This window comes from Elephantulus edwardii, unplaced genomic scaffold, assembly GCF_000299155.1.
Source record: "Elephantulus edwardii isolate Elephantulus edwardi_28Jun2011 unplaced genomic scaffold, EleEdw1.0 scaffold00221, whole genome shotgun sequence".
Lineage (NCBI taxonomy): Eukaryota > Metazoa > Chordata > Mammalia > Macroscelidea > Macroscelididae > Elephantulus > Elephantulus edwardii.
In genome coordinates this window covers 2,499,250-2,514,708 of record NW_006399971.1, presented here as the reverse complement: position 1 = coordinate 2,514,708, position 15,459 = coordinate 2,499,250, and the positions used below count along the sequence as shown (strand labels likewise).

At 39.0% G+C, this 15,459-nt stretch overlaps 1 protein-coding gene across 1 annotated transcript in view; it reads left to right on the top strand.

Moving 5' to 3' along the window:
• Positions 1 to 15,459, top strand: part of RNF130 (ring finger protein 130) — a 175,875-nt gene that overhangs the window by 47,604 nt on the left and 112,812 nt on the right. The window contains 1 exon segment of the mRNA XM_006898119.1: positions 3,523 to 3,717. Within this exon segment, the coding sequence (XP_006898181.1) occupies positions 3,523 to 3,717 (195 nt within the window).

Genomic DNA, 15,459 nt, shown 5'->3' with positions numbered 1-15,459 from the left:
GAAGCTTAAATTTATTTTTCAGTTCTCTCAGTTTGAGAAATGCAGAGCTATTTAATTAATTTTTCTTCTCCAGTTCCAGCTCTTTGCACATACTATTGTAATACTTTGCATTGTCAAGCAGCCCTTTGAAATATTCATTTCTTTTCTTTCAGTACATTTCCCCACTGTTTTGACTTCTCAGTGTGCTCATGTAATTTTCATAGTCTTCTGACATCCATTCTGGGTTTTTTTTCTTTATTCTCTGTATTTGTAATGACCTTTTGCTATCTTCATGGATGATGTCCTTGATAAACATCACACAACTCATCTGGTCTTCGATCATTGATGTTTAGTGCTTCAAACCTATTCTTAAGAGGAACAAAGGCACTCTGCATGGTTTAAAATTTAAGAAAGTGAGTCAGGGTTGTACTAGCTATCCATATACATTCAGTCTGTATGCTGAGCATTTATTTCGGAATTTGGATTCTAAAGAATTTGGCATCAAGATTGAAGGAAGACTCATCAATAACCTTACGTTATGCAGATGACAGCCTTATTTGCCAAAAGTAAAGAGGACTGGAAGCACTATTGCAGAAGATCAAAGAATACAGCCTATAATATTGCTTGCATCTTAACTTCAAGAAAACAGACATTGTTACCACTGTTACCATCTATCAAGAGATGGAAAAAAGATTGAAACAGTTAACAACTTCATCATACTTGGATCCAAAATCAACACCCTTGGTACCAACAGTCAGGGAATCAGGAGATGATGTGTTATTACACTGGGAGAGTTTGCAATTAGGGATCTCTCCAAATTATTGAGGAATAATGATGTCAGTTTGAGGACTAAGGTACATCTGGTTCAAGCCATGGTCTTTCAGGTCACTTGCTGTATCTGAGAGCTGACAGCAAATACCTATGGCAGAAGAAGAATTGATGCCTTTGAGCTGTGAGGTTGGAGAAGAGTACTAAGCATCCCATGGACTACAAAAAGAACAAATAGATATGTCTTGAAAGGGTGCAGCCAGAGTGCTCTTTGGTGGCAGAGATGATAAAAGTTTCACTTCATAATACTTTGGACATGTTGCTAGAAGGGGCTATTCCTTGGAGAGGGGTATGATGCTCAGAAGCTCAGAAAGACAGAAGTAGACTGTCCCAGTGAAGGAGAAGAAGACCCTCAACCAGGTAGATTGATGCAGTAACTGTCACAGTGAGCTCTAGTATGTCAAGAAGTGTGAAAAAATACGACAGAATTCAGATCTGACTCGACACCTAAAGCATCTAAATGCTTAAGTTTTAAAGCAGCGTAATCATCTATAAAACTAACAGAAAAGGCACAGTTGACGAACTGTCACAAGTTACTTAAATTCTGATCTTCACCTTTTACTTATCTATAAACTGAAATAGTATTTCATTATTTCACAGTGCCTTAACTTTGTTCTTTGTTAACTAGCTACCAAAGATCTTGAGATAAGTTTTATTTTCTTTTTAATTTGATTGAAGTTTCAGAATGTAGAAACTGTTTAAGATAGGTTGTTGCTGTTGTTTTGTGGTGTCAAGTCAAAACTAATACATAGCTGACCCTCTAGTTGGTTTTTAATAAATCGCATGGGAGGACGTTAAGTTATTATTTGTATGTTGTTGTTGTTGTTAAGTGCCATCGAGTCGCAGGTGACTCATAGTGACACTATGAAGGAGAGTCCTCGACGCTTGGATTATTTGTAGAGGAATGATAAATATAATATTTCTCTTAACTTAGTGCCATCTTTACATTTAACAATTTAAGTGTGTAAGCACTTCCGTTTTATACTAAGCAGGTGGCTTAGTGCTAAGAAACTGTACTGCATTTTGATAGGATTGTGGTTCAAATCCATAGATGCTCTGTAGGAGAAAGACGGGCAGTCAATTCTCATGTGATTTACTACTTTTGAAAGGTAATCTACTGAAGGATCAGCAGTGAGTAAATTCCAGCAAGAACATGCCTCCAGACATGTGGGAAGCAAAAAGCATTTCCTCGATGATGTCATTCTTTCTGTACGAGCTTTTCTTACCTTCCCTTATTTCTAGCCTCAACTCATTTCTTCTAGATTCATCCTTTTGGATCTAACAAATACTTGCATTCTTCACCTCTCGTTACCTACCAACAGTGTTCTGGCAGTGACTGGTCCCAGGAAGCATAAGGATCCCTATTCTCTGCCACTGTGTACAACAGCCTTCACACTTAGTTTTAGTAACTTCTCACCCCCTTCTAGACACTGTACTCTATTTATTTTACCCTGCTATGAAGGTGTAAAGGTAAGAGAGATAAAGAGAAGCCAGGGACTTCTTTTTTTATTTGGAGGAACTTCTGTAAGAATGATGATCATAAATCAAAAATTGAGGAAACTTGACCCGAACAATTCAGATGTCTTGGTATTTAAAGAGGGGGAAATGGCCTTTTAATGAAATGTATAATGATGACCGTGTAATTTGTGATCACAAGGGATAGTATTATTATCCTCATGTACAATAATGGTTACCCATTGTGGGCAGTGTTAGGTGGAGCTCCCAGATCTAAAATAAGCTTGGAAGCAGGAGTGGCATCCACTTCCCAAATAGCTTGCTTTCAGAAACCCTATGAACTTGGAGAAACAATGAAAGTTATACAGTTGTTCAGGTCTTTTGTTCATAGGGTCAGTATGAGTTGTCTACAATTCATTGGCCCTTAACAACAACAACCCCTTTTTGCAGCATAGTTTCTTTCCACTGAGGATTGCAGCATGGTTTTTTACCACTAAATCACCTGCTTAGTATAAAACAAAATACTTACATACTTAAACTGTTAAATGTAAAGCTGTTACTAAATTAAGAGAAATAGGTAAAGTAAATTAATGTTTATCTTAATGTTGGATTATAGAGTAATTTTTAATAATAAATATAGATAAATAATATAGTTTTGTTTCATGTTATTTTTACTATATAAACATTTAAATGTAGACCAAAACTAATTCTCTAATGTGCATAGATACTTATTAAAAAATGTATTCGAACATAAATGGATTTCAGTGAGACCATTTGGTGAAAGAAACAGTTATTTTGGCTTGTTCCTTTACATTAAGCAAAATACATCTCTTTTTCTGATTACCTTGGGAGTGGGGAAGCTCTAAGTATAATTGAGTGAACAATTTCAGGGCTACGGCACAGAACTAAGTGTTCTGGTTTTTGTTTTCTCTTGCTGATTTTTTTTTCTCTCTTTATCAACCTACGCTAAATACTATCAGTCCTTTCTTTATTAATCTGTAAAGTTAAAAAGAGACTTTCATTGTGTTACTTTGCATCACTAGTCACATTTTAGTGGATCCACTCTTTGTACAGCTCATGATTCAGATTCTTTTACTGTTGTGTTGTGTTCTAGCTCTGTCATCAGCAAAGTGCTGTAAGTGCTTTAGAGCTGTATAATATTCAGAGAACAGTTGAACACTTGATAAGGACTTGATTAGTCTTTTCTTTACTCAGGAAAGCATTAATATATGTGTGTATTGTCTTGTTTTTTCTTTTTAGTTGCTGATCATCTGGGCTGTGATCCTCAAACACGATTCTTTGTTCCTCCTAATATCAAACAATGGATTGCCTTACTGCAGAGGGGAAATTGTACATTTAAAGAGAAAATATCACGGGCTGCTTTCCACAATGCAGTTGCTGTAGTCATCTACAATAATAAATCCAAAGAGGAGCCAGTCACCATGACTCATCCAGGTAAACAGCAAAAGGGGGTTATAGCTTTTATCTCTTAGAAGTTATATTTCTGTAAAGATGTTCTATCTCTACTGAAACCATATCATTTTCAAAAGAATTTTACATATATTTTTGTTACTGGTATCTAAGTGTTGAGATGCATGTATTTTGCACTTGGTTGAATTTCCTTGCTTTTTGCTGCCCCTTCTTAAATAATGACCATAAGACCTTGTGAAACATGTACTCATCAGTGATTACCTGTGATTGACACTTAGCCTTTGTATTATCTACATTTTGCTTGCTGACTCTGAAAAATAATGCATTCAGTGTAAACTCATTCACCTGAATAATAGGCACTTTCAAGGATTGCTTGCTTGGGAAGGATTCTTTTTCCTTCTTCAGGATAAATGTTGAAACTGACTTAATATAATTGCAGTAGCAGTAGTCCTTCAGAAACACTGAAGATATCGCCAATGCAACTCTTAATAGTGGCAATAATAGTGACAATTTATTGAGCCACTTTTAAATAGTATATAGTTTTTAATGCTTCCGATCCATTCTTGAGATAGTTCCTAACTTACATATTAATAACAGTGGCAATTTATTGAGCACTTACTACACACACACACACACACAGACACACACACACACACACACACACACACACACACACATACTAGAGAATGTGCTGCAAGCAATTTTTATGCTTATTTTATGAGGCAGTTCTGATAATAAACACTGTCTTAGTTGTCTAGTGCTGCTATAACAAATACCATCAGTGAGTGACTTTAACATGTTTATTTTCTCACAGTTTGTGAGACTGGAAATCTGAATTCAAGGTGCTAGCTCTAGGGGAAGCACAGAAAGGCATGTTTGCTGGCTTTAGGGAAGCCCAGGAAGACTTCTTTTGTTGGCTCTTGAGGAAGGTCCTTGTTTGTCTCTTCTGAGATCTTGCCACTGGACTATCTTTCTGTGGCTACAGCATCTCCCCCTAGCTCTGCTTCTCTCACTGGCTTATTTAATCTTTTTTTATATTGCAGAAGAGATTGACTCAAGAACTGCTCCATAGTATTACTACGTAGGACTGGCCATCCACTTTTAAAATAATGAGCCTTTGAAATAGCAGCAGAACATTGTCTGATACAGTGTTAAAAGAAGCTTTTGGGTTGGAAGGCACTCAAAATACAACTCTGGAAGAGCTACCTTCTAAGAGTAAAGGCTTCCTTATGAGCATGTCTGGAATAAAGCTGTCAGTCAATGAAGCTACTGATGTGGCATGACTCAAAATCAAGAGAAATGAGAAAATTAAATCTAGGGAAAGTGGAAGTTGTCCAAAATGAAATAGAATGCATAAAGATCAACATCATAGGTATTACTCAGTTGAAATGAACTCGAATTAGCCGTTTTTTAATTGAACAGTCATGTGATCTACAATGACAGAAGTGACAAATAATTGAATAGAAAGTATAATTATCATCAAAAGAACGTAACAGCTCTCTCCCCTCCTGGTAACATGCCATAAGGGTTGAGTCTCCCTGACTTTCCAGGGGTGTTTCCCCATTTTCCCCTTACTTTTCTCTTTAACTCTTTCACATGACCTGTCTTCCACCAGCCATGTTTCCTTTGCATTAAGCTCTGTCCTGAAGTACAGTACTGTGAGTGATAGGAGAGTATTCATCCTCATACAGGTAACACCTGTTAAAACATCTTTGTTCAAATACTAAAGCCAGAGATTAAAAATTGAGGATTTCTACCAGACTTTTCAGTCTAAAAGTGATAGACTATATAGTCAAGGTGCATTGGCAATAATAACTGGTGATTATAATACAAAACTTTGATTGATAGTTGGAATATATGACCTTGGTGATAGAAATAATGCCAGAGACCACATGATAAAATGTTGTTAAGACCAGTGATTTATTCCTAATAAATACCATTTTTAAAAAACAGTAATGGGAACTATACATATGGACTTCAGCTGAGGGTCTGCTCAGGAATTAGGGTGAGTACATCTGTGGAAAGAGATGAAGGACAAGTTCAGTATCATCAGAAGTGTAGAACAGATCATCAGTTTCTCATATGTATGTTCTAACTGAAGCGGAAGAAAAGTAAAACAAACCTATGAGAGAAGCAAATACCATCTTTTGTATGTTGTCCTTTTTTATGACGTCCTCTCCAAAGACTGATCCCGCCTTGCAGCATGTCCAAAGTATGTCAGACGGAGCTTCAGAATACTTGCCTCTAAGGAGAAACCTGGCTTCAACCTCTCCAGGACGAACTTGGTGGTTCTCCTAGCAGTCCATGGTATGTTCAATACTCTTCTCTAGCACTAAAGCTCAAGGGTATCAATTCTCCTTCTTTCATCCCTAGTCATTGTCCAGCTCTCTGATGCGTAACAAGTAATGGCAAAGACCATGGCCCATATCAGGTGCACCTTAGTCTCCAGACTGATATCATTGCTCCTCAGTACCTTGGAGAGGTCTTTGACACCAGATTTTCCCGATGCAATTCATCTTTTAATCTCCTGATTGCTGATACCAAGAGTGTTGATTGTAGAGCCAAGCAAACTGAAGCTGTCAACAATCCCTATCTCTTCACCTTCTATCATGAGGCTGCCAGTCAGCCCAGTGGTGAGAATCTTTGTTTTCTTGATGTTGAGCTTCAATCCATATTGAAGGTGGCAGTCCTTGACTTTCTGCAGCAAGTGCTTTAGGTCTTCCTCAGTTTCAGCAAGCAGGGTTGTGTCATCTGCATAACATAGATTGTTGATGAGTCTACCTCCAATCCTGATGCCACACTTCTCCTTATAGAGCCCAGCCTTCTGGATAATCTGTTCTACATATAGATTGAAAAGTATGGAGACAGGACACATCCTTGATGCACATCCTTCCCAATATCATACCTAAATTTACAGACTATATCAAGAGTATATCTGAAGCATTAAACACTAGTGACTAAAGACCAGGCAGGTTGTGGATGGCATATATGTGAAGAAAGCAAAAGGTCATTTAAAAAAAAAAAAAAAAGAAAGAGACCAGACCACCAAGGCTGTAAGCCCAAGCCCAGAGCTCATGCCCGGTCCTCTCTCCATGAAACTCTGCACGCCGCCCCAGCCACCCACTCGGCCATGAGGCCAGGGAGAAAAGGTGGTGTTGGAGGAACATGGTGTCTCAGTGGGTGCTGACCAGGGCGGGAACAGGGTCTCTGGGGACAAGTCCTCAGAGGAGTCAGGAACAACACTACAGGACAGCCCTCAGCTTTCATCTGTCAGATATTCCAGGACCCCAAGGAAGCAACTGCAACCTGGCAAACCTCAGGTCAGGCTATCAAGCTACTCCCAAGAACCCCAGCTCTTCCTCACCCCCAGATGACTCAGAGTCTGGCCCCTTCAAGGATGATCCATCTACAACCCCAGACCCCCTGCTATTATGAGGCAAGACCTCAGCTGGGGGAGACCAGTGTGGGGTAAGCTACTGCTTCTCAAACCAGACCTTTAGTCATTCATCCTTCTTTCTTTCCACTGTACAAGGCAACCCCCAGGAGAGACCTTGGTGCTCCCGATACAACAGGGCATCAGAACAGAGAGCAGGCACCCAGGGATGCAGGGTTCCCAGTGTTGAGCTGTGCCAAGGTCTTTGTCTCAGACCCTCTGCTGTCCTGTGGGCACTGTGTCCCTCTGTATCTTGCCAAGGCACCCCAGTAGGTGATGAACTCCTTGAAGCTGCTGCTCTCACCCCCTATCATGTCTTCTTGTGTTGCCCCCACATTTTCCTCTGCCTGTTCCACCATCTGGCTCAGGGAGCTTGAGATGATTGCTCTCAAAGCCCTTCTGCAGATGAGCCAGGAGGAGCCCACATGCAGCCCCTCATCAGACTCCATGCTCCATGCCAACAGTCTAGTTTTTGTCTCTAGTGACCCAGCCCCCAGTGGTGGCCCCAGATGTTCTCACTCCCCAGACTCGCTTCTCCCACAGACACCAGACACTCATTCTCCATAGTCACTCGGAGGGCAAAGAATGTCCCCCATTCTGTCCTATAGGTTCTGTTGACAATAAAGCTGTGCTGGCTTGGAAAAAAAAATCAGGAAAGAAAGAAAAATCAAATAACTTTCAGAGGAGATTCTGAACTTGCTTGAGAATATGGGGAAGCTAAAGTGAAAGAAATTATTGAAGTAAGAGATCCGAATAGAAGATTTCAGAAAGCAGTTCAAGAACACAAAGTATTAAAAAGAAATTTCCAAAGACCTGGATCTGGAGAACCAAAAAAGAAGTTCATGCTCAGTACTATTCAAGCTGAAAGAACTCAGTGAACATTCAAACCTTAAATAGCAATACTGAAGAATTTCATGGGCAAAATGTTGAATTACTCAGGCATCATCAAAAGAAGGTGGAAGGAATAACCAGTCACTGTACTAAAAATAGTCAGCACTGAACCATTTCAGATTCATATGATCAAGAACCAGTTGTACTGAAGGAAGAAGTCTAAGCTGCACTAAAGGCACGGACAAAAAGAAGGCTCCAGGAATGGGCAGAATATCAGTTGACTTGGTTCAGCAAACAAATGGAGCCTTTAATGTACTCATTCATCTATGCCAAGAAATTTGGCAGACAGACAGCTGGCCAACCAGCTGGAAGAGATTAATATTTTTGCCTTTTTAAAAAAATAATGAAAGGATGACCTAGTAGAATATGGAAATTATTAAACAACATCTTTAATATCACATGTAATAAAATCTTGCTGAAGATTATTTAAGAAACAATTGGAATAGTACATTGACAGGAACTGCCAGAAATTCAAACTGGATTCAGAAGAGTCCATGGAAGGAGGGATATCATTGCTGATGTTAGATAGGTTTTGGCTGAAAGCACATAATACCAGAAAATATTTATTTGTGTTTTATGAACTATGAAAAAACATCTGACTATGTAGATCATAATAAATTAGGTATACTATTGAAATGAATGAAAATTCCAGAAAACTTGATTATACTCCTGCAAAACTTCTACATTAACTAAGAAAAAGTTTCAACAGTGTGAAGCATTGGTGCTTACTTTAATAATCAAGAAAGATGTACATCAAGGTTTTATATCCTTTTTCCATACCTATTCAGTCTGTATACTGAGCACATAATCTGAGAAGCTGGATTGTATGAAGAAGAGTGTGGCATCAGGATTACAGGAAGACTCATCAACAACCTGCATCTTGCCAAAGATAAAACTTTACTTACTTAAATTGAAGAGCACTTACAGCCTTAAGAACAAATTACATTTTAATATCAAGAAAGCAAAAATTCTCACTCCTTGACCAACAGTACCATAATAAATGAAGAAAAGGTCAGAGTTATCGAGAATTTAATTTTATTTGGATCCACAGTCAACTTCCATGGTGGCAGCATTTAAGAAATCAAAAGATTAGACAAATCTGCTGGGAAGAACCAAATACCCTATTCATATAAAAACATCTTCTCCAATAGAGTAAGCAGGAAATCCACAGACTGGAGTAAGAGGAATATTTGACAATGACATATCTGATAAAAGACATATCTAATATATATAGAATACTCCAGCACCTCAGCAAGGAAAATATAAACAACCAGTCACACAATGGGTACAGGATATATATAGACACTTCACCAAAGACATCCAGATGACAAACACATAAATGATTAAAATCCTTGGCCATCAGAGAGATGCAAATCAAAACAACTATGAGATATCATCTCACCCCAGCAACAGTAGAAAAGTTCAGCAGGCAAGTAAACAACAAATGCTGGCGAGGTTATGCAGAGAGTAGAAAGTAGAACTCTTTTTCACTGCTGGTGGGAATGTAAAATGGTACAGCCACTATGGAAGGAGGTCTGGTGCTTTCTTAAGAAGTTGGAAATGAACATACCATTTGACCAAGCAGTTCCACTACAAGGATATATCCTATAGAAACCAGAGCCACAACTCAAACAGGTGATATGCACACCCATGATTTATTATAACAGCCAAGAGATGGAAGCTGTGGGAACCCAAGTACCCATCAACAAATGAATGTATAGAAAGAAAAAACTATGATACATTTACACAATGGAATGTTATGCAGCACTGAAAAACAATGAACTCATAAAACATTACACAACATGAGGGACCACTTGGCCAACTGACTGGAAGAGATCTATATTTGTTCCCATTCCAAAGAAAGGTGACCCAACACAGTGTGGAAACTATAGAACAATCTCATTTATTTCACATGCAAGCAAGATTCTACTGAAGATTATCCAAAAATGACTGGAACAGCACATCAGCAGAGAACTGCCAGAAGTCCAGGCTGGGTTTAGAAGGGATTGTGGTACTAGGGCTATTGTAGATGGCTCTTAGCTGAAAGCAGGGAGTACCAGAGGAATGTGTATCTGTGTTTCATTGACTATGCAAAGGCATTTGACTGTGTGGATCATAACAAACTGTGGCTGACTCTGAGAAGAATGGGAATCCCAGAACACTTGATTGTTCTAATGCGAAACCAGGAGGCAGTCATCAGAACAGAGCAAGGAAACACTGCATGGTTCAAAATTGGGAAGGGTGTACATCAGGGATACATCCTGTCTCCATACCTTTTCAACCTGTATGCAGAACAGATTATCTGGGAGGCTGGGCTCTATGAGGAGAAATGTGGGGTCAAGATTGGAGGAAGATCTATCAACAATCTGCATTATGCAGATGGCACAACTATGCTTACTGAAACTGAGGAGGGCCTGAAGCGCTTGTTGCAGAAGATCAAGGACTGCAGCCTTCAATATAGATTGAGGCTCAATGTCAAGAAGACAAAGATTCTCACCACTGGACCAATTGGCAGCATCAGGATGGATGGTGAAGAGATTGAGATTGTTCACAGCTTTAGTTTGCTTGGCTCCACAGTCAACACTCTTGACACCAGTAGCCAGGAAATTAAAAGGCGTATTGCCATGGGAAAATCTGCTGTTAAGGACCTTTCCAAAGTACTGAAGAGCAATGGTGTCTCTCTGGAAACTAAGGTGCATCTGATACAGGCCATGGTCTTTGCAGTCATTTGTTAGGCATCAGAGAGTTGGACAATGACTAGGGAGGATAGAAGGAGAATTGATGCCTTTGAGCTGTGGTGCTGGAGAAGAGTATTGAGAGTACCATGGACTGCTAGGAAAACAAACAGATTCATCCTGGAAAGGGTTAAAACAGGTGGCTCCTTGGAGACAAGGATTCTGAGGCTCCGTCTAACATACTTTGGACATGTTGTAAGGAAAGACAGGTCCTGGAGAAGGACATCATGCTTGGGAGGGTTGAGGGACAGCACACGAGGGGAAGGCCCTCTATGAGGTGGATTGATTCAGTGACTGGGGTAATCGGGGTGGGAGTGTCAGAGACAGTGCGATTGGCACCAGGTAGAGCAGAGTTTAGGGCTGTTGTACATAGGGTCTTTATGAGTCACAAGCGACTCGACGGCACGTAACAACAGCATGAAGGATCCTGGAGGACATTATGCTGAGTGAAAAAAATCTCAGTCACAAACGGACAAATACTGCATAATACCATGATTATAAAATAGCACAGATGTGTGGGGGGTAGGTTAGGGAGAGAATGGGAAAAGAGTGGATAGATAATGAACACTGCATTAGAACAGGTGAAGGGAAGAAATGTCCGAAAGGAATATATGATTAGGCATGATATGTATGACAAAAATCTGGAACAAGGGGTGTTTTGTAGGAAGGGCTGGTAGATGAAGGAAAGAGTAGGGGAAGAAACTGTGCAACAATGGAAAAATGAAAATAATGCATTTTTTATATTTAAAAAAATCTGCTGGGAACCCAGGCCCACCTTAAAATGCTAAAGGGCAAGGATGTCCCTTTAAAAAAAATAATAGACACCTGATCCAAGCAAGCCATGGTATTTTCCAGTTCTTCATAGGCATATGCAAGTTGAACAGTTGATAAGAAAGACTGAAGACCTGATGCCTTTGAATTGGAGTGCTGATGAAGAACATTGTATATACCATGAACTACCAAAAGGACGAACAAATCTGTCTTGGAAGAAAAGCAACCAGGACGCTCTTTACAGACAAGGATGGTGAGACTTCACCTCCCATACTTCAGACATGCTGTCTGGCAAGAACTGTGCCTGGATGTGATGCTTAGAGTAGTGGGGGATCACTAAAGAGAAGATGACCCTTAATGAAATGGATTGATGCTGTACGTGCAACAGTGAGCTTAAAGCACAGTGGAAATTGTGTGGATGGTGCAGGATCAAGCAAAGCTTTGTTCTGTTGTACATAGTAAGAGCTCACTGGATGGCACCTAACAACAACAAGATCTTCTAGTCCATCTGATTTGCAGCCCTGCACAGTTAAGCCCCAGTATGCTCCATCCTCCTGCTTTGTGGGCATGGAAACCCTGCCCTGTCAGCACTGAGCAGCAGCTCCATCTTCTTGACCAGAGGAATGGCAGCCTCACAGCCTGGAGCTGAGTTGGTGGAGATATGACTCCTTGAAACCTAAGAGGCTTTGACTTTATCCTTTGAGACCCTAGAAGTCATGCCCCTCCTCATTTCATGCAGCTTTCCTTCCAGTGTTTCTTCCAGCTGATCTCCACGCTACTCCAGGGATCGTGCTTTTTTTTTTTTTGTGGAAAACCAGAGATGTAGCTCCTTTGTCCTGTTTCCTGCCTTTAGCATTTCAGCCAGTGGACTTTTGCTCTCTAACTTCAGCCCCTTTAATCTAAACTGATTAAATAAACTGATTAATCTAAACTGATTTTATACTGTGGAAATTGGTTTGTCGCTGGTTTAATCTCTGTAACAAAAGATAGCTGTGTCTTTGATGAAAATTGCAAGATATATGTCTTTAGCTTGTACAACAGAATTTCCCTAGGCTGTGTTATTTTTGTTTTTCACAGTTCATTTTTAAGGCCATCTGTTCCCTCTCACATTTTACTATAAGCAGCAAGGGGAAACCACATGGCTCCTTTAAGTTCTTGCTTGTAAATCTCAGCCAGACATCTAAGTTCATCAGTTACAAGTCCACCTTCCATGAAACGTTTGAACATAATTTATACAAGTTATATGCCACTGAATACAAAAGCATTGCCTTTTCTCCATTCCCCAATTGCATCATCATCATTTTCTTTTAAAGGCTTACTTTAAAAGAAAAAGAAGCATTTTTAATGTCTCTATTTTTAGAAACATTCTGTTGCTGGCACTGTATGGGTTCTGCAAAACAGTAAAGATTTTATCCTCACTTCCTTTTGAGCCCTCACTTGAAATGCCTTTGGCATCTATAATTCTACTAACAGTCTCTACACAACCACTCTGAACTTTTACACTGAGGCCCCTTGAATTCTTCTAACCTTCATCCATTATGCATTTCCACAACTAACTTCCATGTTATAGATACTAGTGTAGTACCAGAGTTTATCTTAGTTTTATCTAGTGCTACTCTAACAAAAATAACACAAGTGGTTAACAAATTTCTTTTCTCACAGGTTATTCAGAGTGTTGCCTCCATTGGCTCTGGAGGAGGGTCTTTGTTGCCTTTGAGCTTTTGCTCCTGGATAAACTACTTCATGTGGTTTGGCATCTGTCTTCCCCAGTTTATGCTTTCTCGCTTACTTGTTTAATCTTTTTTTCTAATTCATAAGATTTTGACTCAAGATACCCAGGTTTTTTTCTGTCTCATTAATATAACAAAGACAGTCCATTCCCAAATAAGATTATAACCGTAAGGATAGAGATTAAGTATTACAACACATTTTGAGAGGACATAATTTAATCCTTTGGCATCCATATGTGTTTAAGAGACCAATGCAGGTAAACTCTAACCTTAAAAAAGCATATTGGTCGGAGAGCTCTGGTGGCCTAGTGGCAAGAAGCTGCACTGCAATCGCAGAGGCACATGGTTCGAATCCACCAGATGCTCTGCCGGGGAAGGAGGGACAATCTCCTCCTGTACCAGTCAGATCTGATTTGATGGTACACACACACACAAATAATAAAATTTTTTTTTAAATTTAAAAAAAAAGCATATTGGTAAAAAGCTATTCCTTGGAGGAGGACATCATGCTTGGAAAGGTGGAAGCTGAGTGAAAGAGCGGATGACCCTCAGATCGATAGACACAGTGACTGCAGTGCTCAAGTGTGTCAGAGTTGATGAGGATGGTGCAGGATAGGACAGGGTTCAGGTCTGTTGTTCATAGAGTTGCTATTCACACTGACGACACCTAATAACATCATTGTGGAAAAGTTGAAATTCAGGAAAAGCACCCAAAAATCATCACTGGCACCTTGTAGAGTTTGTTATTTCTTCCAGTGAGCACAAAGGAAATGAGGGAACAGTTTATTAACTAGACATCTGTGTGAGAGTGAAGCATTTAAGACTCCAGTTTTTCAGCTTAGATCTCCAAGAAGGTACCCATTTTCTCCCTTCTGATGACATAAAGAAAAAAAAAACCTATCTGAAATTTATACCCAGAGATCTTTCCTTTGTTCTAGACTGATTTTCTGTACTTCCTCAAAATATGAAAAATGGAGAAGAAACAAAGAAAACTGCATTTCTTTTTCCCAGTTACACATAAAAAGCTACACAAAGTAGCTAGAGTATGCTAAGTGTGAAAAAAACCAAGGATTATAAGAGGAGGCATGGAAATCTTTCTTTTTAAAAAAAAAAAAAAAGAATCTTTTTCAGAAGGCAAGACAATCTTTAAAAAAAATTAATGCAGCATTTCCCACCTATGTTTTTTAAAGAATTTCATTTGTTCATGTATGATCAAAGATGGATGACATATGGAAGAAAAAAGATTAAATAGTAAAATAAATTTGGGAAAATGCTTAAAATATATTTCACATTCTGCTTCCAACCATATGAAAGCCAGTGGCAAGGTTTTGTGTACTACACAATCATTTGCAGTCTCTTTCTATCCTTACCTAGACCTCTTGTACATATTCATGGAAGATAGGCACAAGAATATTCATTGCAGTATTGTAACAGCAAAGTATTATACATATGTGTACATCTATTATGGAAGAATGACTTAATTGTGGCATATATTTATAGCAGTGAATTTAATTAAAACTGTATTTACACGAATAAATCCTCCAAACACAGTAGTGAACAAAAAGTAAGTTGTAAAGGACTGTGTACACTCTTGTACCATTTACATAAGCTAAAACATGTAGAAAAATTAGTACTTGATGATCGCATATAGTTATGAAAGAATACAGACAAACATGAGATTAATAAACATAAAATTTAGAGTAATTATACCTTTTAGAAAAGGAGAATTAGGGACTAGATCAGTGACAAGCAATGACCTTTAAACATGTGGTATTGTTACATTGTTAGATTCTGATTCATATTCATACAACAGAAGAAAACATTTCCAGATCTTGAACCATCCTCACAGACTCTCCTGTCCTTGCACCTATTGTTGCAGCTGCTGTGTAAGTCCATCTCTCAGAGGGCCTTCTTTTTCACTGACCTACTTTACCACATGATGACTTTCACTAGGACTAGCCCCTTCTAAGGCCCATTCTGGTTGCTCTTCCTCCAAGATACGTTTTTGTTGTTGTTCTGTTTGTCTGTGGTATACTCAATATTACTTATCAACACCAAAATTCAAAGACATTCTTTGACCTTCATTATTTATTGTCCCAGCTTTCACATGGATATGAGGCAATTTAAATCCCAGACTTGAGTGAAATGCATGTATATATGTATCTAAAATGATGTAGCATAGAAACTATGTAATGACCCCCAGCCC